Below are 24598 nucleotides of genomic sequence, written 5' to 3' on the forward strand. Positions count from 1 at the left end.
AACATTTAAAGAAAACACAGTGAATTCCACTAAATTAGATAAGGAAAGGTGAGATCTTCCTGACAAGTCTGAAAAATCAGATCAAAAAAAGGAACACAAATAAATTTCTTTCCCATATACTTGTGTTATAAAACAAAACAACAAGTATGTTAGTCTACATCTCGGTTTCACTGTTGATGGGTTTCTCAGTTTTGTTCTCCTGGGCAATTAGCTGATAAGCTTTCTTCATTTCACTCTTTTCCATCACTGAGTTACCCATTCTGACACCTCAGTAGTTCAGTTCACGTTGTGACAAGTTTGATTTTAAACAAGAGAATAAAAATCCTATTCAATACTAATGTTTATGTAATATTGTTGGGGAGACGGAAGGAAGTTTGAAAAAAGAAAATAGTAGAGGAAGAAAGTACAAAGAAAAGGGTTGCTGGATCAGCTGTGTAACATTTTTAAATCTTTCTGACAAAAATACAAAAAAAAGATAAAAAAATATGAAAAGCATATACATATTTGCAACAAAGGCATCAAAGGATCAATGTCTTTAATATAATAAACTTTTGCAAATCAACTTAAAAATGAATTACACAATAGAAAACAGGGGAAAGATCATGAGCAGTAAATTTTCAAGGGAATAAACTCTCACTGAACGAGTGAGAAAGTGTACTATTTGATCACTAGAAAAATTAGTTTTAAAGTGAGTCAGAAATTTAAAAAATCCTTGCCAATCTGATAGGTGAAAGATAACACCCAGTGTTGCAATTATAACTTTTCTTAAGCGCAATTTGCCACATCTTCTGAAACTCTCTTTATAGTATGCATGCCCATTCACAGAAATCCCACTATGACCAAACCATGGAAGATGGGCTTAAAGATGTCTGTATTGACTGATAATCTCAGGATTACAATGGCAAAATTTGGAACAACCCAGAATCAGGGGATTGGCTAAATCTGCTAAGGTAAGTCCTTGTGATGGGAAATATGCAGCTGTAAACATCACATATGGAGGAGTACAGACTGAATGGGAAAGTGGTCCTGATCCACTGTTTTAGTGAGAAATAAGACAAACTAGCCCACAGTTGATGCAAAGGTGTGTTGTGGGGTGGCCTGGCGCTGTGGGATCTACAGTGCCCAGCCTGCAACTGAACCCAGGCCCCACACACCTACCCGGGTGATCCTGGGATGATTTCCTGCCCCTTTTAACCTGCAGTGTCTTTGTTTGTAAAAATGGTGTGAAGAAAAGCACTGACCCTACAGGGCTGTACTATACAGAGCTAGAGAGTGTCCAGGTAAAGTGCTTAGGATCCTGCCCAACTCCAAAGTGTGCTTAAGGTGGTTCTTTGCTTAAAAAATAATGCTGAAAAATATTCATGGAGAAGAGACAGGCAGAACACACACTAAAACCTTTCATAGTGGGAATGTCACTAGTTTTTGCTTCTTTTTACTCTTCTAGGTTTCTGCATTGAATGTAGGTTACATTCCATGTGAAAACACACATATTAATAGTGCTTTATTGGGTTACCAGAAGTCCAGGGAAACAGCTGAAACCCATCTTTCTAGGAAGAAAAGAAAGAAGAAATGGCCAAGTGAGGGGAAACCACCCCCACACTCTAGGAAACCAGTTCCCAGCTCCAGCCCATGGGAGGGAGGAGGGCCACTCCCCAGCCTGCCAGGCAGCGGGCCCAGGGTCACGCTGTGGCTGCTCGGGTTGGTTCAGGCTGCACACTGGCCCATTGTCCAACTGCGGCTCCGCGGCAGGCAATGAGAAGCAGATGGCCCTCCCCCTCCTCACACATCTCGGATGAAGGGCCTGATTGGAGCTGCTGAGCCCCCCAGGGCAATCTGCTTTTCATTTCATAAGCAGAGAAAAGCTGCGGAGGAAGGAGGGAGGGATGCTATCGTTTTCAGGGTGTCAGGGGAGTTGATGCAAGAATAATTCAATTCTCCCCTACTCTGAAAGGCAAGGCAGTCCAACGCGGCAGGATGCCTGCGAGCTGTAAACCTCAGCTTACCTCTCACTACCTCCGGAGGAGGCAAGCCAATCCCAGAACCTGTGGCCTGGACCCTGAGGCTCCAGGCTCTTAGGGAAAGTGAGCTCAAAGCTTGTTCAGTCTGCATTGTGTCAGGGAGCTAGAGAGGACATCACATTCAGCAGCCAATGGAATCACAAACCTGGGCAACTGGGGGTCACCATCCTGCCATCCTGCATGTGGGGCCCCTCCTTCCCCTAGCCTTGAGGCACTGTCCTTTCCTGGGTAGGAACACAGGATCTGGAGCTGTCCTGTCCAAGATCTCATCCCAGCTTTCTGCTTATGTGCTGCGTGACCTTAGGTGAGCTACCTAAACTCTCTGAGCCTCTGTTGCCTCACCAGACAGATGGGCACGAAACGTGTGTGACTGCATAGGAAGCATGATGACTGCAGGAGATAATCCATGGGAAGTGTCTACAGAGTGCTTGGCACATGTAAGTGCTCATTAGCTACTGGCTATTACCACTGTTCTAATGGCCAGATTCTCTGTGTCTCGTTTCCCTCCTCTTTACACCGTGGCATAATTTACAGGGTGACATGCTCTCCTGCATAATTTCTTCTCACAGCAGCAACTGTTTAAGTCTTTCCTTGAGGGTGATCTCTGCCTGTGCACCACATGGGGGCCCCCACCTCCAGACACTGATGAGTTATGCTGTCTTTGGGATGATTCCAGATTATTGCATGTGATCATTGTGTGACAGCCCAGCACCGCCCAGTGTTTTCCCTCATCAGGCAGTTGTGTAGTTGTGTAGCAGGGACAAAGGTCTCGAGAGCCACAGAATGGCTACAGATAGGCCCAGTAAGGAAGTGCTGCCCTAAAGCCCTAAGATAAAGGAGAGGAGGAGAAGAAAGCCCAGAGAGGAGGGATGCAAAGGCAGGTCTATGAAGAAAGGGGTGGAGCGGTCCCTAGAGGAAGAGGAGTAAACAGGGGGCTATTGAACAGGTGTGAAGGTGGCTGCAGTTGGAGAAGACATCAGACAAGGGACAGAGTTTCAAATGCTCAGGAAGGAGAAACGGTTCAGTAGCCTTTTGGAGGTAGTGACAGAAAAGAAAGACCCTAAGAGAAAGACAGCATCCACATGAAAGTCTGAAAGAACAAGAATCATAAAGATACTTCCATGATGGACAAACAAATGATAGGTGCAGGGAAAGAAAAGAGTGAGGATTTGCCGCAGATTGTGTGGCAATTGAGATTTTCGTTAAGAGATGACAAGTAACTGCATCAGGCAGGTCCAAATCAGGTATGGACGCACTGGACTGGCAGCCTTCCCTGAATGTGCTAATTTCACTTATTTGTTCTCAAAAATAGCTTGTCAGGAGGGTGTGACAGAGTGACTTCTCTCAGTGAGCGGTGGGTAGTTCTATTTGACAGAAAATCATGGCTTTACAGCAAGACAATCAATCTTCATGAAGGTTTTTGGATTGGGTCCTACAGCTCCATCTCACAGTGGTAACTGGATCGGGAGTCTGGCTAAGATGAGAGTCCTCAGAGAACACAACCCGAATGTCCACCAACAGATGAAGAGACAAGGAAAATGGAGTCTATACATACAGTGCAATATTATCCAGTCATAAAAAGAAGGAAATTCTGCCATTTTCAACAACATGGATGGACCTTGAGGGCATTATGCTAAGTGAAATAGGTCAGACAAAGAAAGACGAATACTGTATGATCTCACTTATATGTGGAATCTTGAAAAAAAGAAAAAGGAGAACCAAGCTCATAGATATACCAAATAGATTGGTGGTCGCCAGAGACAGGTGAAATGGGTGAAGGGAGTCAAAAGGTACAAACATCCAGTTATAAATAAGTCTTGGGGATCTCACATACAATATGGTGATAATAATAAATAATACTGTACTACAAACCTGGAAGTTGCTAAAAGAGTGAATCTTAAGAGTTCTGATCACAAGAAAAAAAATTTGTCACTGTGTATGTTGACAAATGTTAGCTAGACTTACTGTGGTGATCATTTCACAATACATGCAAATATTGAATCACTATGTAGTAAACCTGAAACTAATATAATGTTGTATGTTAATCACACTTCAGTTAAAAAAAGAGAGAAGGTGGCAGCAAGATTAACAGTGATGTCCTCCTTTTTATCAGCCAGGGATAGGCTAGGTTATGGAGCAGTACATGTGTGAGCAGCCCCATTGACTACACCAACCACTCATCCCATAACTTACCCACCTGCTGTCCTGTAGCTGTCCCTCCCCATCCCTCTCAATGATTCTCAGTCACCTCTGCCCACATGGTCACTACAATCTTCAAATCACATTTTAGACGAGATGAGGTGTTAACAGTGCTTCCAACTTGACTCCATAATCATAAAATAAGGGAAACACAGGGCAGACCCTCTGGGAGGACCTAGCCCAGAACCCCTCTCTTTACAGGTCAGAGAAACAGGGAGTCAAAAGAACAACCTCATATGGTAGACAGAATCCTAAGATGGCCCCCAAGATTCTCATCCCCTGGTGTATACAATGCCTGATCTCCTCCCTGGAACTCAAGGTGGCCTGTAAATAGGATGGATATCGCTCCAGTGATTATATTACTTTACACGGCAAAAGGGATTCTGTAAATGTAATTATGGTCCCTTGAGTCAACTGGGTAGGCCTGACTTAATCTGGAATGCCTGTGAAAGAGATGAAGCAGCAGCAGGCACTCCTGATCGCCTGCAAGAAAGCAAACTGCCATGCTGTGACAGCCTATGGAGGGGACCACACAGCTAGGATGTGGGGCAGCCTCTAGGTCAGCAAGGGACCTCCACCCTCTAACTGCAGGACCTGAATTGTGCCAACACCATGAATGAGCTTGAGAGAGAACCCTGAGCTCCAAGTGAGAATAAAGCCCCAGTCAACACCTTGGTTTCAGCCTGGTGAGACTCAGAGCTGAGAATCTAGCTAATGCATGCCCTGACTCCTGACCCACGAAAACCGTGAGATTAAAAAAAAATGGTTTTAGCCACTAAGCTGGAACAAATTTGTTATGCAGCAATAGCACACTAATATACCATGACAGTGGAAGATTCTGCAATTTCCAGCCCCGGGGCTGCTCTGCTGACCTCCACCACTGGGCATGCCTGTGCAGCTGGGGAGATAACCAGACTTCACCCTTGAAGCCATTAGGAAAACAAGCTCAAAAGCACACCCACCATTCTCTCTTTTCTTGCAGTCTCTGCTGCATTCAAACCATCTCACACACCGGTGACAGGAGAAACTTTCAAAACACTGCTTTCACTCATGCCCTTCCCTTCTTGAAAATCTGCAGCAACTCAAGTCTTTTGCTTGGGGACAGCAATTCTGGCCTTCAGATCTCAATGTTCAAGGCCTTCCAGCCCTTTCTCTCCCTCTCACTGAACACAGACTCTCTAATTCAGGTCTGAGGGTATCTGTGTGGCCCCTCCCACCTGCCAGGATTGCTTCCTTCTGTGACCTTCCCCAGCCTGCTCCCAGGGGCACAACCCCTGTCTTCTGGTCCTCACTCATCTGACGGGTCTGTAACATGCCACCCCTCCCTCATAAAAGAAAACTCCCCACAGTGAGTTCTGCCCACTGTACTGTCATTCCATCGCACCTGGCTCAACTGCTAAACATTCTTGTAGTGGATTCCATCCAATAATAAACCTCCGCAAGTATCACCTCATTTAAATCTCTTTCAGCCAAGACTACCTCTAAAGGCAATAACCATGGTCAGTCCAGGTGCTCCATCCAGACTCAGAAAAGGCATTTGTAGTCATAATACTCCTAACTGGAAACAACCAAAATGTCTGTTATCAGCTGAAGAGGGAAACAAATTTCTATTTCCATTCAAAAGACTCCTGCTCAGTTAAAAAAAAAGGAATAAATTATTAATAACATGCTATCATGTGGATGAATGTCAAAAGCATGCTGAATATAAGACACAAAGGTGTACATACTATATTATTTATTTATACAAAATCTAGAAAAAGCAAAATGAATCTATATTGACAGAAAGCAGATAAGTGGTTACCTGGGGCTGGGGTTGGGGGATGATGGCAAAGGGGCACAAGGGGACTGTTTGGGGGGATGGAAAATGTTCTGCATCTTGATTGTGGTGATGGCTCCATGAATGCAGACATTTGTCAAAACTCATCAAACTGTATACTTAAAATGGGTGCATTTTATCATTTGAAAATGATGCCTCAAAGTTGACTTAAAAAGAAAAACAATTTTATCTATTCCAAGGCAACTAAAGCTTTGCTGGAAAAGTCACAGGACATACCTTTGTGAAATGGAGATCTGCGTGTGAGTTGTAAAAAAAGAGCCCAGGAAAATGCCTACAGACTCCTACTCAGGCACTGGTCCCTAAGATGCAGGTAGAGTCATGACTCCCGGTTAGAAGAGCTCCCAGGCTGACAGCAAAGATGTGGCTTGAAAGGTGAGTTCATTGACTTAAGGAGGGATTGCTCAACAACGGAAGCCCAGGAGAGGGAGAGGAGGGCAAAAAGGGGCATGAGTTCAGGAAGAGAGGCCTGGATTTGGAGGTTCAAAGACTGTCCACCCACCAGATCTCCCCAGGTGGTGTGGTGGGTAGGGCTCTGGAAGAGACCTCAGCCTGGCCTGGAGGAAGAGCTCTGGGAACCAGCCCCACCACCTGGCTCTGAATCCAGACACTAGCCTGGTTATAGTCTGACTTCCAAGGGAGCCAGGTCCAGGGAAGGGGCTTGGGGTTTCCCACCAATGAAAGGCATCCCTGCCTGGACTAAGTGCCGGAGAAGGGGCCACAGCCCAGGTCGCACTGTTTCTGATGGAGTCTGGCTACCAGCCATGACCTCTTCTTCCTGCTATCACTCAGGACACCTCCTGCTAGATAAGAGGCTGGACCGGAAGGAGAAAGCAGCAGGGCTCCAGACCTGGAGAGAGTCAGATAAACAGAAAGCAGTCCCTTCTGTGGTTGGAAAGAGCTCTTACCTGAGCAACTCGCACCCTGACTGGAAAGAGGCGGAAACCAAGTTCTGAGGTCAGAAAAGAGAGAGTGCTCAAGGGCTCAGGCTGTGTGAAAAGCCTAGTGAAAAGCAGAGGCTTGGGATCCAGGCAGCAAGGAGGCAGAGGAGGAAGCCGTAAGCTCAGCTGTGGCCACGAGACAGGAGGGAAGGGGGCAGGGCACAGCCACTCAAGGAATGACACAGCAGTTAGCACCACGATGGCAGAGGTTCAACTCCCAGCAGGCCTTGAGGCCCAAGATGGTGGAGATGTGCCTTCAGGTGGACCTTGAGCTTCATTATACACTCACTGTAACATATTAGCGTGGTGAATGACACACCCACAGGCGCTATGACAGTTCCCAAGCTGACTATAAAAGGTCAGAAAGTGGGCAGCGGCCCAATTCCTGGGAATCCCTGCCCCTTCCCCAAAGTAGTTGGAATAATCCTTCCACTTGTTATCACATGAAGTAACTGAGCCCATAAAAACTAACAACCCCACACCTTGTATCCCCTCTCCCCTGTGAGTGAGACGGACCATGCTTAATGGAATGTATCTACTTTTACTTTAATCTGAGCACCCAACCCCTACACCTCTTTGTCTTTCTCTGGCCTTGTGAGACAGCCTGCACTCTGTCTATGGAGTACGTATCTCTCTGAATAAATCTACCTTTACTCAACTGTGGTTCACTCTTGAATTCTTTCCTGTGTGAAGCCAATGACCCACATTGGCAGGGCATACCCGAGGGACTCAACCGAGACCTAGGACATGGCCATCCTCTTGCCCCACATTTTTCCTGTATCAGTCAGAGCAGCAGCAGAGACGAAAAGGGGAGGAGAGGGCTCTGGAAGAAAGGAAGGGGGAGACCAGCTCTGTGGGCTAGCTGGGGAGACACCAGGCCTGTTTGTACACATGGATGCCAGGGGGCCCCTCCACTGGACCAAAGCCCACACGTATCTCTTTTCCCCCTGAATCCCTGAACACTGCTCCATCAGAACCCCCAGCACCTCCCTGACCCACCAGCCATACCCCAGTAACCCGACTCTGCTCTGCTCCCACAGGCCCGGGCTTGCCAGCTCCTCCTGAGGACGTTGCTGGAATTAACCTTCTACCATCCACTTGCTGAACCTCGTGGGGAGGCACCCAGTCACAGAGAAAGGAACCAACACATATTAAGTGTGTACCACCCTGGATGGGTTAACTGTGATTCTCATAACAAGGACGCTATCCTATCTCCACTTTGCCGACAAAGAACCTGGGGCTCAGAGGGTTGACTTAATTAGGTCAAATCCAAACAGCTGGTGAGCGGCCAGCGGGGACTGAAACCTCCTTCCGTCTCCTCTGTATTGCTCCCAGGTGGACTTAACTACAAATCCATTCAAGTCATTTCCCTGATTAAAATACTTTACCAACTGCCCACTGCTTACAGGAGTGTTTTTCGATTTGTGCGTATGTGTGTGGTTATAGGCTATTTTCTCCAAAAATTGTTTATACAGAATGCTCACCAATTGTCCAGATAACTGCAGAGCTGACTCAGGGCACGTGGAGGTGAGGCCCAGCACCCTGCCTGCTTCCCTAGCTGACACCGTCACCTGAAGTCTCACCAGCATGCCAGTTTGTTTAATTCTTAACTCCTGATCTGAGACCCGGCTTTTTCCTGCATCATCTATCTTAATGAGCGGTCAGACCATCCCCTCAGGAACCTGAGGGCTACCTTCTTCCCATCTGCTCCCTCACCTTCCATAAGTCATCAGCAAGTCCATTTGATTTACCTTCTGCATCTGTCTTGAACTAGCCTCTTGTTCTTCATCTGCACTGTGAACATCAAGCACTCAAGTATTCTTACCTGGAATAGTGATATAGTCTCCCCACTGCCACCCTTGTACCCTGACAGTCCATTCATTCCCCACACAGCAGTTGAGCTAACACAAAAACCCCAGCCAAAGAAGAGGGCCACTCAGACATAAAAACTTCCTGACATTTGAATGGCATTGCCACTCTCCTCTGTCCTCAATCAAATACGGTCATGTATTTTGTTCTTTTATTAAAAGAAAAAAAACTTTTATAACCTTGAGATGAAACCATTAACCAAAAAGTTATCTGAGAGTCAAAAGAATGGATATGACCCATTCTTGAATCATTGCGTGACCACTGAGTTTCACCAGCCGCAGAGCAGAGTTCATAGAATCTGCCCCTTCTCTCGACTGCGGCTGCTATAGAAATAACTTACGTAAAATATTCAGATTACAAGGAACACATACATCTAAAGCACTCATGTTTCACTGACATAAAATAATAAATGTGGGTATGTGGACATCTGGTTGACAATATGATGTTCTAAGATCTAAAACAAATCTGATGATGTAATTAAATACCTATCATTCTACTTTTCCTTATATTTAGAACAAGATCCCTCTCAAAATCTATTTATACAAGGAGTTGGCCACATGGTCATATAAATCATGAGGATATCTGGAGCAGATGTCATTGGGCAGCTGGAATTCTGTTAGGACTGCATGTTAATGGAAAAATGACATAGAGCAGACTTCCTACATGTTTCATGGATAGAGAATATAGCTACTTGAAAGGAATATTTATATTCTATACAGGCTGACCTTTAACCAACAAATGTGATTGCTTATTGTCTGGTCTCAGGTGAGCTGGACAGTCGGGGGTACAGGCATTTCCGGGCAGGAGGGGAGTGGGCCCCTGGGAGAAGGTTTTACGGTACCTTCTCTGTCAGTGTGCCGCCGTGCGCTCTTCCTCCTCTGCTGCTGACGGAGACGTTCCAGGGCCTTTTCACGGTAGCCTCGCAGCCTCAGGAACTTTTGTTTGGGAGGGAAGTGATAAATGACAGCTAAACCTGAAACGCCACCAATTAGAGAAAACAACTCTTTCCTGTGCACATTTCAAAGATTTCTGAAATCCTCTGTTTTGTTGGTGTTTACTCCTTTGTGTCTATATCCTCTGATTTCTATGTTTTGAACCCTGTTTGGAATAATTTTTCAAATTGCGATTTTCGAGGGCTGCAGCATGTCCTTCTGGAGACAGATGCCTGTGCTTTTGAGATAAAGGAGGTGATGTTCTGTTCCGTGTGGCCGGCCTCTGGCTCCCCTGCTTTTATTCCTCCCTTTCAAGTTACTGAGTGGAGTCCCACAGAGCTGTAGTCCAGATTTTCTTCTTTTTGTGTAACTTGGAAAACGAAGAATCTCCAACCTTCAACATGGGAGGTCTGGTGGATAAATGGATTAGGAAATGACTTAACCCAAACAATAACTCAGGTTTTCTGACACAGAATAAGGTTGTTTAACTCTGCTGATCCCAAGTTGGATTAGGTGTTCTGAATAACAGCAAACACCATCCTCAGTTGGGCAACTGTCTGTGATTTCAGGGGAGAGTTGGGGTGGGTGGGCAGAAGAAGAGGGACTGTACCAGGTCCCCCTGGGTACATGCTGGTGTTTTCGGGTGGGTGGATGCTGAGTATGCTTCTCTCCCTGCACTGAGCACCTGGGGGCCAAGGCCCCACCATTAGTGTTTGCACAGGAAGACTCTTGGGTTGGAAAGGCAGCCACAGACCCAGCACCTGGCTTAAGCCACCTAAGTAGCCTGGCTTCAGTCTGGCAAATGAATGACAGACACAGAAGAATGGCAAAAATGCCATAACTGAAAATCTTTGCTGATTGAGGTAACTATAAGGATCACTGAAAACAGAGTCGATGTTATCAACCTGTTTCATAGAGGGAGGCTTGTGCGTGCCTATTAAGGTTCAGTGCCAAAGCTAGAACCTGTCATTCTATTGCTTCAGACATTCACTGAATGCTTACTTTGTACTAAACACTTATGCTTAGTGATCATGTGACACCCCAATGAAGCAGATTTCCATGTTGTTTTCATCAGTGCAGCACAGTATTCATAATATATTGCTAGATAAAAAAAGCAATTTGAATCACAAAAAGAGGCACAGACTGTCAGAACATAAAACAAAGTATTAGCCATAGCTCTTTGGATAATTGGATAATGGGCAATTTTTATGTTTATACAGCATTTAAATATATATATATATACCACTACCTAGGATGTGTCTAACTCAGGCTACCAGGAAAAAGTCCTCCCAATGATGAGTCATGTACAATTAACAAGGGCAGCATGTTATTTGTCGCTGTAATGACACAAATCTGTCGACTGGTCACTTGCTGCATGTGTCACTGGATGCTGGTTGATCTAGATTTCTAACTCTTAGGAAGCCCGCACACTTAGATCCTCTTAGATTTTTTCATACTTCCTTTGTAGTACGTAGTTCCTAGGTGGACAAGTATGGTTCAAGTCCCAGGGAACCCATATGTCAAGGCCTAATTTGTTTTGACGTTACTGTATGTGCAGGAAAACTGAATTGATGTCAGTTTCAAAGCCAACACAGAAACTAGACCTTCGGTTTTCCACCAGAAAACTGCATCATGCTATTGCTTTTAATCTCTTTACTTGGGCCAAGTTTAGGTAAGTGACATCCACTCCAGGTCATTCCAAATGCACTGAGACATGCAGAGACACCTGCTGCTGGAACACTGAGGACTCCGATGAGCAGCACTGGGGATGCACCACTGGTGAGTGATGGCCACGCACTTGCTTCTTATAAATAATGACTGCGTTAAGTAAGCTTTTTTGGATTTCATAGAAATGTTTCTATCTTAACATACTTGTGGAATTTGCAAGAAAAAACAATAAAAACATAATATCTGGTGAATTAGGGATTTCCAAAGGTCATCTAACTGCAGGGGAAAAGGCGTGTACTTGTCCTAAATGAAATTTGATGTTGTTATGAATCATGATACACCCCAAAGTCACCTGACACTTTGATAATTATCCATAGTCTGAGAAAGCCTGCCTCACTGTTGCTATAAAGTTCAAGTACAAAGTGTATGAATATTATTTTCACCTTGTAGTCCACCAGTGGAAAATACCAGTTTTGAATTTGGACCTGCTAAAGTGTACCTCTAAATTATGCTTTGATTATCTCAGCATAAATTTTCTTAACATGTTTGCTAAACAGGGTAACATTGCCATGGATACTTTCCACTGCCTTATAACTTCCCTCACACAATCTGGCACCTTCTTTCAAAGCAACCACATATGATACCAATTGAACCCATTAGCATGTCATTTGTTCTCATCATGGATGGGAAATCCAGAGAAAAAACTGCATAAAAATATGATGACGAGAGGAAACATAAAATGAGATGAGAAGGGCAAAGACCTGCAACTTGACAGAAAATGACTGAACCCTTTCTGAGCTCGTGTAGCCTCCACAGTTACTCTAATCAAAATCACCTCCTGTGGGAAGGGAGGGAAAAGACGGAGGTGGAGAGGCCACACTGAGCTGAGCTAGCTGACAGTGGGACAGGGAGAGGGGAGCAGGGGCGCCGAGAAGGTGGGAGACAGCCTTCCCTCTCCTCACTGATGAGGGAGCTAAGAGCCAGTGGCCCCTCTACCCCAGGGTGCCTACACAGAGGAGCCCTGCTCGGCTTCCAGCTTCTCCACACACCTGAGCTGTGTCGGATAGAAACTTCTGCCCTGCAGTCACTCAGGAAGGTCTGTCTGGGAACTGACCACTCTGAATTCTGTGATGGGCTAACCAGAGAGGCCACCAGGACTGCTGACCTGCATCCAGATACTTTCCACTGGCCTGTGAGAGAGGCTGCGTGTGAGCACAGCACGGTACAGACAAGTGTTTCTGTCCTTTTGCTGCCTGTAGTCCCTCCTAAATGCCTCTGAAATCTGTCCGCTTCTCTCCATCTCTGCTGCTACCACTGCCACGTCCTCCTCCCTGCCCTTGTCGGCCATTCTCCAAACCATCCTCCTCCTTGCAGCCAGAGTCCTCTTCTCAAGATACAACCACGATTGTGGCTTTACTCTGCTTAAACCTTTCAGTGATTTATTCTAACATACTCCGAAGTCTCTCACGGGGGCTATGACATCCACGTGGTGGGCTTCTCCAATCCTCCCCACCATCCCCACCGCAGGCTCCTCTCACCCACATGTCCCTCCTCCTCCCTGGAGTGCCCTCCCTTCCCTGCCCTCGGTGCCGCCCCAGGGCCAGCCCCTCCCACGCCCCGCCCTTCGTCCTGGCCCTCAGCCTAGGCCAGGCTCCACTGGTGTTCGCTGTAACAGAACATGTCCTTTCCCTTCATGGCACTTACTACAGTTGGGGATGAGACAGTAAGCAACCAATCCCACTGTGGGGGCTATGGCTCCTCCACTGGAATATAAGCTCCATGAGGAAGAATTGCTTTTGATTCACTTCTTTATCCTGAGTTCCCCCGACAAGGCTTGGCACTCAGTAGGTGCTTGATAAACATTTGTATTCTCTCAATTTACACCCACTAACCTAGTTAGAGAGCAACTTCCCAACCCCCACGGCCAGCCATAATGAGCACGTGACTTTCACCTCTGTTATCCTTGTCTTTCTCCTTTCAGACTTTACCTCCAAAGAGCTGACTTCATTAAAAAAAAAAAACAAACAGAAAAAGAAAAAGGGAAAAAACCCTAAGATAAATGCATTCTTTTATAGATGACTTTTTAAAATATAAGTCATGCTTAAAGAATAGGAGAAAAAAACATGGTGTTATGTCTTTATCTCTGCTATCTTTATTTGCCCTCTTGAATTGACAATTTCTGGTCGATGTTTAACTGTTAGTCAGCAGGCTGAGACCACGTGGCCACACCAGATCACAGACAATTCAAAATGGGCCCAGGTCAGAAACCAGGACTTAGTCAACAAAGATCCCTCTTCTACTAATGCTACCCAGAGCTGACTAGCCTCTCTGCCTGCACAGCCAGAGGGATCACACAATTCTAAGCCAAGTACAAGTAAACAGGCCCTGAGGTGCCCTCCTTAGCCATCTACTTCTCAGGAGCCAAGGTGCTAGGGCAATACACATCCTCTTAATGACAGTGAGAGACATGAAGGCTTAAAGTCACACGTGGCTACAGTAATACTACCACAAAGAGTTCTAATTGATATTAATGCACAAGAAGGAATCCCAGAGGATCTCAGCTTAGAAACTGCCTAGTAGATAAGCATACCGAAAGAGCAAGTATTTCTGTTCTAGGATTGGTTATAGGGAGCATATGTTGACTTTGTATCTTCATTTACAGAACATTTGGGGAACTGGGGGTGAGTCAGGAGCCCATCTTTTGATAAGTTAATTTGGAAATAGAGACATACAGAGAGTTGTCCAAGTTCTCAGAGCGAGCCAGAGGCAGAACCATGCCAGAGAACTCACTCTGGTCACAGCCAGTTCAGGGTTCCTTTGCTCAAGCCACAATTACAAAAGGGTGTTACAAGTTGTGGTCCAGGGACCACCTACATCAAAATAAATCCAAAGAGTGTGTTGCAAACACTTTGACTCAAAAACCTCTGGGGATAGGACCCAGACATATGCATGTTCAGCAACCTTATCAAGAATTCTGATGTCCACAAACATTTGAGAACCACATAGCTGGACTTAAATTTTTGCCTTGACAGTTCACTTCTTTCCCAAGTTCATTCTTCAGTCTGCATCTGTGAGTTTTTGGGATAGGGAGGAAAAAGGATGTAGAATGAAACCCATGGTCTTCTTGAATGTCCCATTTGAAGTCACTGGTAACTTGAGTTGAGGAAAGGGACTTCTACATTATAAAGACTTGGGAGAGAGGAGTGTAATGTTAAAATTAGAGGGATAGGCATTCTTCTCAGTGGCCTCTGGTGGAACTATTCCAACCCACGGCTTACACTTAGAGTCTGAACAGACTTTTTACAGCCAAGGGGATCAAGCAGTGGAATCCAGGGCCTGCCAAGTGGAAGAAGATAGAAGTGATTCCCCTTGCTTTGGGTTGAGACACTGAAGAGCTACATCCCAGAAATAGAGGGAAAAAGAAGTAGGTAAGCCTTTTCAGGGACTACAATGCATCTCAATCCTGGACTGAGCTTTTCTGAACTCATCCTGGCTTGCTGGGATGCTTAGGGGTCTGGCTAAAGCAAACACAATTCCTCTCTGCAGTTGTAACATCATCTTAATACTCTAAGTATTTCTACAAAAATTTTTGTAAATACAATGGCGAAAACAAGATAAAAAATAACTAGAGCCACCCAAAGACAAGAAAATGTGAGCGAAAAACAATAGAGAGAAGAAACAGACCTGAAAAGGCTTCAAATTTGAGAATTACCACACAAACATTAAGGTAACTCTGCTATACATACACAAAGACCTAAAAGACAAGCTTGAGAATTTTTGCCAGAGAACGAAAATTATTTTTAAAAAAAGAATCAAATGTAAATTGGGGAAATTAAACATCTAATAACTGAATTCAATAACTTAATGGATGGGTTTAACAACAGATTAGAGAAAACTGGTAAGATAGGTTGAATACTATATTTAAACTGTCATTTGTAGACCAGCAGCACTGATATAACCTGGGAGTGTTGCTTTTTTTTTTAAACACAGGCATACCTTGGAGATTTTGTGTGTTAAGTTCTAGTTAAGTTCTCACCACAATAAAGCAAGAGAGTAAAATGAGTGTTTTCATCCCCCAGTACATAGAAAAGTTATGCTTATACTGCACTGTAAACTATTAAGTGTGCACTAGCATGATGTTTAAAAAAACAACATACATACCTTAATTTAAAAATACTTAATCATTCAAAATTCTTACCGTCATTTGACAATGCAGGGTTGCCACAAACCTTCAATTTGTAAAAAAAATTCTGTGAAGCATTAATACAGTGAAGCACAATAAGACAAGATATGCCTGTAGACTATTTTAGAATACTTTTCAGATTTCAGAAAAGTTCAAAAGATAGTACAGAGAGTTCTTGTGTAACCCACATCCAATCATTAACATATTATATTAACATGGTACATTTGTTACAATTAATGAACCAATATTAATATATTACTATTGACTAAAACGTATACTTTACTCATACTTTCTTAGTTTTTACTTAATATCCTTTTAATATCTGGGAGCTTTTTAGAAATGTGGAATCTTAGCCCCTACTACAGATCTAGTTGATAAGAATCTATACTTTAAAAAGATCCCCAGGTGATTTTAAAGACATTAAAATTTGAGAAGTGTTCGTTAGAAAAAGGAACATTTTCAGAATGAAGCATGAAAAGAAAACAATAATTAAAAAATATAAAAGAGAATGTAAGAGCCAGAGTAAAGACAATGAGAAGTAGGTCTTATAATTAGAATATAATTGCATATTATATTATATTTGCATATTATATTATGTTTGCATATTATATTACAATTGCATATTATACTATAATTATAAGAACTGCATCTAATTACATCATCAATAATATAACATATTATATTATTGTATAATTGCAGTCTCCAAAGGAGACTGCAAAGAGAATGGATCAAAAGCAGTATTTTAAGAGACAATGGCTGGGAATTTTCTAAAGCTGATAAAAGATATCAAGCCTTAGATTCTAGAAGCTCTAGGCACCCAAAACAGGAATGAAAGAAAATCCACACATAGGTACATCATATTAAACCTGCTGAAAACAAAGACAAAACAAATGAGAACAGACTACCTTCAATGAACTTACAGCTAACTCTAAACAGAAAAAATGGGAGCCAAGAGACATTGGAATGATATCCCCAGAGGGCTGAAAGATATAACTGCTAATCTAGAATTCTATACCCACAAAAAATATTCTTCAGAAATTTTGACATGATAAAATTCAGACAAATAAAAAATAAGGGATGTTTTACTTCAACTACTTTGCATTAAAGGAAATACTAAAGAGTATCTTTTAGTAGAAGGAAACTGATCCCAGATGGAAGCTTGGCGATACGGAAAAAAACAAAAAACAATGAAGACAGAAAATATGTGAGTAAATCTGAGTAACTTCCAACTGCATAAAATAGTAATAATGTATTGTGGGTTTAAAAGATATAAACATTAAAATGCAAACAATATCAGAGAATTAAAGTACTAAATAAAACTATTACATTATCCAGAAAAGAAACAGAAACATCAGTTAAAACTGGATTTTGATAATACATGCAATAATATCTAGAATAAATATTCAAAGAATGACTACAAATCATATAAAACTTTCAACTTAATAGAGGCATAAATGTCATACAAAAATAATTAATAAAATGGAGGCCAAGAATGGGGAGAAATAATATAGAACAGGAATTGAAAACAGAAAGCACTGTTAAGCTGGTGGATTTAATTGAAACTATCAGGTTTACATTAAGTGAACTGGTCTAGGCAGTAAAAAGTCTGCCTCCACTTGAGGATGTTTGAGTGCTGACAGTTCTTCATTCTCACCCTTCCCTCTTCCCCTCTGCTACACATGTAGGAAAGCTGGTAAGAAAATATGAGTACTCCTTCCTATGGCACCAATGGGAGATTCAAACCACACAAGCCTTTTTGTTTGAGGGAATCTCAGTCCCACCCCAACCCCCTAACCATGGTCTCCTTTCCTTGCTCTCAGGCCATTTCAGGTCTGCTTGGGAAGTCTCATCTGTTTTCTCAGACAGCCTCAATTATGTAAGTAGTATGTAAACCTTTTCATATCCTTTTGGTGTGTATGTATGGTGTCATCAGTTTCAACATCCAAACCAAAATATGGGTAGAGGGCTATCCTGCTTCTTTAGAGGGGCTAAAACAGTTTAACATGTCCTAATTAGAAGACCAAGATTATGAGGCTTGATTGAAAATGGAAACCCAAGTATATGACATTTACAATAGATATATCTAAAACAGAAGGATACAGAAAGATGAAAGTAAATGATTGAAAAAGTAATATAGAAGTCACTAAATACATTTGGTTTTGTTATATTAATATCCAAAGATAAAGTAGACTGCAAAGCAAAATGCATTACCAGACATAAAGAAAAACATTTTCAAAAAATAAAAAGTTTAATTCAGAGGATGATGTAAGTACTCTAAAACTGTACACATCTAATAAAGGAGCCTCAAAATACTTATGCACAAATCAAGTTTCAAACATTAAGAGAAAGAGAAATGTGCAATCACAATAGAAAACTGTTGCACACCAATTTCAGTAACTGAAAGAACAGGCAGACAAAAAGCCATGAGAAATACAGGAAATGTAAACTACATGATTAGCAAACTGACAGGATGGACAAATTTTCTACACTTCAAACTGCAAAAGATACATTTTTTTCTCAAGTGCATATGGAATATTCACAAAAATTGACCAAATGGTATGATAGGAGCTTTTTTTTTTTTGATAAATCATTGAGCTGTATTGAAAATTTTATTCACATTACTGTTTTTGTACTATTTTTCACAATAATCTGGAGGTTCTCCATCCAGGATTAAGACCCTTCATGGTGTCAGAGACCCAGCCTCATTCTATCTTGCCGCTCCATTTTCCATTTTTAAGGCTGCCTTAGTCCAAAATGGCTGCTGAAACTCCAGCCATTAGGACCACATTCCAAGCACAAGGAGGAGAAGAAGAGGGATTTCACAACCTCCTTTTAAAAACACTTTCTAGAATTCACAAGTACTACTTCTGCTTATAATCTCAATGGCCAGAACTTAGTTACTTTTACATCTAGTTCCACAGAAGGCTGGGAAAAGAGTCTTTATTTTGGTTGGCCATGTTCTAAGGAAAAAAAGATTGAGGGCTTCATTGCTACACAGGGAAAACTATAATGATATCCAGATATGGAAATAAAGAGAGAGGGGGAAAAAAAGATTCACATTTTGATCTTATTTAATGGACAATTTCTCCAGCCCCAGGCTATCACCATCAACAAAAATCACAAACTTTGTTCCCTAGGATCCCCTTTGCCTATATTCCTTTGGTTTGGTATGAAGGGGGACTGGATGGGCTGGGAGGAACAGGCAAGTAAGCAATTACTAAGTCAAGTGAGCATTGTATCCATATCCTAAATACAGTAGGTTTAATGAATAGGCTGCAGAGGTCCTTCAAGTTAAAGTGAGTGATTGCACAGAAACTGAAGTCATTAATAAATACAGCCTCTATTTCATATTTCATGTAGGATTCCAAGTCTAAATCAAATACAACTGTTGAAAGGCCAGATGTTATTCCCATTGCTACATTTCAGTGTTTTCCTGGAAGTGATCTCACCCTCATGGTAACGCTCATGTCCAACTGTTCATACTATTTATACATAGAGACCCAGCTTTAAGGTTTAAAAATGCATCAAGCTGCAAACATCTATTGCTCTGAGTGCCGAGACTGTCACGGGGAATTGTTAACTTTGATGGCCATTATGTAACTTGTAAACATGTGGGTATATCATTATGGACGGTTCTGAGCCACACTTTCACGTTAACCAGGGTGGGGAATCAAAGTCTTCGCTGCCCCCTTCTATGAAGAAAAAAGTTAACTGCCATTATTCACCTCCTACAGATTAGAAAGTATGTAATCCCAAAGCCAAAAGGGATATCTGGTCAGAGCCATGAACAGAGTGTCAAATCTTGAAAGGAAAAACAGAAACAAAAACAAAAAACAACTATCAGGAAGAAGTGGGATGATGCCTTTCACCTGGAATATTTTCTTCTTTTTGTTCTTACCTTTTCAAGTTTGAGGGTAAAGAGAGGCATCGTGAGAAAATAAGCTTTTTTTTTGAAGAAGAGCATAGATTTCCTCTGAGGATAATTATACAATTTTGGTTTTATGCATTCATCTCACAAAATCATTATTGGCATGATGAAGTGAAAACAATACAGTTATTAACACATTGATAGCTATACACACTTAAAAAAATTTTTAACACACACTTTTAATAGTTAATTCACACTATAAATGTGAAATGGAACATTTAGACGGTTCTTATACTGAATATCAATATGAAGACAACTAATGTAAGACTGATAAAAACAACAGCTCACATTTCTGGAGGTATTTCCCATGGGCCCAGTCCTGTGCTAAGTGGCTTGTATGCTTTATCTCACCAAACAGAAGGAGGCTCTATTATTATGCCCAGGCTCAGCAGAGGGAAGTGAGGTGCAGGCAGGGTACATCACTTGCCCAATCCGCATGGCCTGTGAGCCATGGAGCTGGGATTTGAGCCCAGGCTGCTTGCTCCAGAGCCTGTCCTTGTAAGACTAGACTGCATAGCCTGGGATTAAATGAGACATAATGCATTAAGGGAGTTTAGCCCAATGCTTGGCACATAATGAGCTGCCAAATAAAGGCAAAATGAAGGACTTTCACACAAAAACAGACTAAAGCAAGCTGCAACTCACATACCTTCCACATCACTGAAGGTGCCTGGGAGGACAGCTAAAGTAATGAAAGTACCGGGACCACCTGGTCGAGGGTCCCTTTTTGGTTCTACGTCTGTTTCACAATTATTCCTGGGTTCCAGCTCTGAATCACTCCCTGATGGGCGGGGTGGCTTTGGACTAATCACTGCTCCTCTCTGGACCTGACATTCTTCTGTAAAACAAGAGGATTTGGCTGGAATGATTCTTCAACTTTTCTCTTGCTCTGAACTTCTACAATTTAAGTCACCTCTAAGATTTTGCCTGTGAAAATTAGTCCAGGAGCCCAGAGAGGCTGATACTTTCCTTCAATATGTAGAAAAAGATTAACCACCCTATTAAGAAAGACAGCAATGCACTATAAGGATCAGCATTTTCCACAAAGAATGAACTCTGTTTCGATGGCAACAGGCTGTCGTGGCAAAACTGCAGGCTTCCAGAGTAGGCATGACTCAAAACCAGAGAGCCAGGGAAGACCTTTAGAATAGCTGATGGAATCAAATTATGCCAATGACTTTCATAAGCCTGCTGCATTTCAGACCCAAATGCGTCAGTCCTGATGGGAAATGCACGCAGGCTGCTTTCAAGGGCAGACACAGAGGTTCTGAAGTCTGCTTAATGGCGCCCACTAGTGGAAGGTCATGTTGTGGCGATGCAGACTTCCTGGTCACAAGGTTTCCAACAGCTTCATAATGTCCAAAGTCCACCCATGCTCCCCCGGATAGGGAAACAGATGAAAGAGGAAGTGCCTTGTCCAAGGCCATCAGCTGGTTAGAGACAGAGCTGACCTCTTGGCAGCCATTTTGGTCCACACAGAGAGGTCATTTTCTGTACAAAACACTGATGGGTCTCTATCATAAACTATCATTTAACATTTATTTGTTGCAAGATACTGGTCACCATATTAAAAGAAAGTGCAAATTTGCTCTATCCTTAACCCAAGGAAATATAAAATATCTGGACAGAGCCTTAGGTCTTCTGATTTTGTCATCATTTAATTTAATAACTGTGCAAATAAATGTTTGGGATCCTCTTGCCCATGAAAATTTTATTAGAGTCAAGTGATTCAGAGAGAGAAATTATTGGAAATAAGAATTATTTGACAAATACTTTGAACTTCTCATGAGTGATCAGGATAGCACATTGCAAACTCTCCAACATCTGACAAAACCTACTAAGTAGTCTCAAAATAAGTGTACGGTTATAGCACCATTTATTTACTGGATGATCAGCCAATACTTTAAACATTGTGTATTATCTGTATTCAAACAATGTTTAAGCATGTTAGGGAAATAAAAGCAGCACGTGACTCAGGTCTTCTCCCCAGAGAGGCTGCATGTCTTCACAAGGAAATGAGATATATACAATGGATATAATATATATGATTGTAATTCTGAAATAATTTAAATGCCCTAGAAAAGTTCTGAGGGAGTTTCGAGAAGGAACGTCAATAAATTTACAAACAGCTAGGAGAACTTCATGAAGCAGACAGGACTCGAACTGAATCTCAAAGAGTGGGAAGGGCATTTAAGTAGAAATAAAGGAGGAAAAGTTTTCAGAAAAGGCAAACTCACAAGGATGCTTAGTGGTGGCGGAGGCAGGAAGGAATTCCTTGGAGAGAAAGGGGGTGTTCAAAAAAGTTCTGTCGTGTCTCATTTCATTATGACTTTAGTTTCTCAAACCTCTCTCAGTTCCCAGCTGGCTTCTTTCTTGCCTCTCTGTCTAGGCTAGAACTCACAGTCAGCACTGCGAATCTAGCTCGTCGACCCTGTGCTTTAGTTACCTTGCAACCTCCCTCTGCTGGTCATGTCCGCTGTTCCCACTCCTGGGCAGCCAGACACTCCTGGAGAGTCACAGACACTGGCTTCCCGAGACCCTGCTGCTTGGCAACCTTTTCCTTCATTTCCTATTTATCAGCTCCCGTGGACAGTCCAAACCAGGCTTAATCTCATGCTCATGGTCATTTCCTTGCCAACCAGACATTTTCTACTTATCTCAGAAGACTAAGGCTATTTGACATGGACTCCAACATACCTTGTCCCTACTTTAAAATGTTTCTTTATTGTCACTTATCCTTCATGCACGTTCCAATGTTCCAGACTACCCTCTCACCTTCACACATCACTTCCTCAGGCAAGACTCTATAATAGGACCCCTGACTCCCCACATTTTCAGCCTCTTGGAGAACAGAGCACTGTCTTTGCTTTTAGGCATTCTATGTGTTAGGTGAATGCGAGACACATAAGGGAAAACCTCTATTCTATTCAATTCTGGAGCTCCTGTGATTCCAAGAGACATAGGATTAGCAATTGTCCTAGGGAGACTGTCCTTGGAGAAAGGAGAATGAATGTAGAAGAGCGTCTCAGGAGTCGAGGCCAGACAGTCATCACTGCATGGATCTGAGCTTCAGTTTTCGCACAAATGAGGAGCAAGGACAAATGAGGTAGTAAATGCAAAAACAAAAAGGCGCTTTGTTCTCTTTCAAAGAAAGAAACACACGAAGGAATGAAGGACCCTGAATTGTTAAATGGACGATTTATGTGTAACCCTTCTAAGTGTGCCTTAGTAATGTTTTCTTTTCTTTCTCTCTGTCTTTTTTACAAGGTTTTGGGAAGAAAGGGACAAACTGTAACTTTTGATAATAAAAGGATGTTTCAAAATATTCGATAATGATCAAAAAAACCCTAAGTCATTTAGTAGGTGATTTTTGTTTCAAAAACTATGGGTCAGAAATCACTTTTCTAACTCACATTGTACTTAAATGATAAACTGGAACAGCTGATCATTTGCTATTTGCTATTGAAAATGCGGGCATCGCGGGCTAACCTGAATGCATACTTCCTTGTGGGATTCTGTTTGCTCTCACACACCACCCACTCTTTGCTCTTGCTTGACAGCCCTTCTGTTTCTGTATGGTTTGGCACTGGTAAAATGCAAAGAGATGTGTAGAGTGCTCATGAAATGCAAAACATGCTAATGAAACGTGGGAATTAGGGATTTTCTCCGAGACTCAAATCATTTCCATTATGTCTTATTTCTCCTCTAATGCCTCATCAAAGGTTCTAAAAAAATTGAACAGACCATAAGGAAAGTTTTCAATGAGATTGTAATTGGGTATATAAAAATCCATAAATTAAACCAACAAAATGAAATTTCCTGAAGTCCCATGAAGGCTCCCATGGCATGCCAAGCTTTGCTTCTGTTCTAGTTTGGCTTTTCAAGTGGAAGCACATAGTTACATTTTTATTCCTGAAACAAAGGTGATGGATGTTGTGATGGTTAATTTTATACATCAACTTGGCCAGGCCACGGTACCCAAATATTTGGTCAAAGATCACATAAATACCTCTGTGAAGGTGTTTTTCAGATTAACATTTAAATCAGTAGACTTTGAGTAAATTATTCTCAAATAACGTGGAAAGGTCTTAGTGAATCAAGTGAGGTCTTAAGAGAAAAAAGATGGAGGTCCCTCAAGAAAGAGAGAATTCTGCCCTCAGGTGGCCTTCGGACGCCAAGCTGCAACATCAACTCTGCCCTGGGTCTCCATCCTCCTGCCCACCTGCCCTGAAGATGTTGGACTTGCCAGCCTCCACAATTGCATGCACCAATTCCTTAAAATAATACATACTCTCTCTCTTCAGAATATAGTATGAAAAGGATTTTGTGTGTATCTATTCTATACATATAAATAAATACATTGTGTTTTGTATACACATACCCACACATAGAGCCTGTTGGTGCTGTTTCTTTGGCGAACCCTGACAGATGTTTAATGTGGAGAGAAAACAACATCTCCAGCAGAAACAAACTCTCTAAATTTGCAATTACAAAAGATACTTCTGGACTAGGGCTGTTATATTTTCCCTGAAAACTTCTGTTTACCCTGCTGTCTGGCAAAAAGTTCAGTTTAGTAGAGTAATCTACTCTGCAGGTCACACTTTCTACCTGTTATGTCCAACAGGTCTGACCAAGTTCTTTTTCTTGATAGTTCCTATTCAGCAGTAACAGACAAATATTATTTTATATCTCTGATACACATCAAAAAACAATTTAGAAGTAAACTTTGAGAACAGATAAAAACACAAGTGTATCTTGTACAAATACTTGCACAAATATTTAAATATCCAGTAATTACTTCCCTATCTTCTCTCATGGTATCCAATATGAATATTCCTGGAGCAGTTGCAGATCTCCCTAGGGTCAAATGAAATTTTAAAATTCCATCTTTATTGTTGGAAACAAGCAAATCTTGGGAGTAGCCTAGATTTATAAGGCCCTTTGAAATGCTTCATGGGCTCAGACAACTACAGGACCATCAACACTCCTTCCACCTGCACTCACCCTTATTCTCATATCCAGGATT

The 24598-nt window shown here is 42.3% G+C and overlaps 1 protein-coding gene across 3 annotated transcripts in view; it reads right to left on the minus strand.

Moving 5' to 3' along the window:
* Window positions 1-7742: 7742 nt before the first annotated feature.
* The window catches only part of FBXL21P (F-box and leucine rich repeat protein 21), an 87739-nt gene continuing 70883 nt past the window's right edge, over window positions 7743-24598 (minus strand). For 2 of the 3 annotated variants that reach the window (XR_012068334.1, XR_012068324.1), the window contains 2 exons: window positions 9703-10203; window positions 7743-7815 (listed from right to left, as the gene is read on the minus strand). Coding sequence is in view for 1 of the 3 variants with exons in the window: in XM_072957050.1 (XP_072813151.1) it covers window positions 20381-20410 (30 nt within the window). In the remaining 2 variants the exon portion in view is untranslated. Of the gene's footprint in view, window positions 7816-9702; window positions 10204-20335; window positions 20411-24598 lie in introns of those variants that run through there. The other variant, XM_072957050.1, reaches the window with a different exon arrangement.

Source organism: Vicugna pacos, chromosome 3, assembly GCF_048564905.1.
Source record: "Vicugna pacos chromosome 3, VicPac4, whole genome shotgun sequence".
Classification (NCBI taxonomy): Eukaryota; Metazoa; Chordata; class Mammalia; order Artiodactyla; family Camelidae; genus Vicugna; species Vicugna pacos.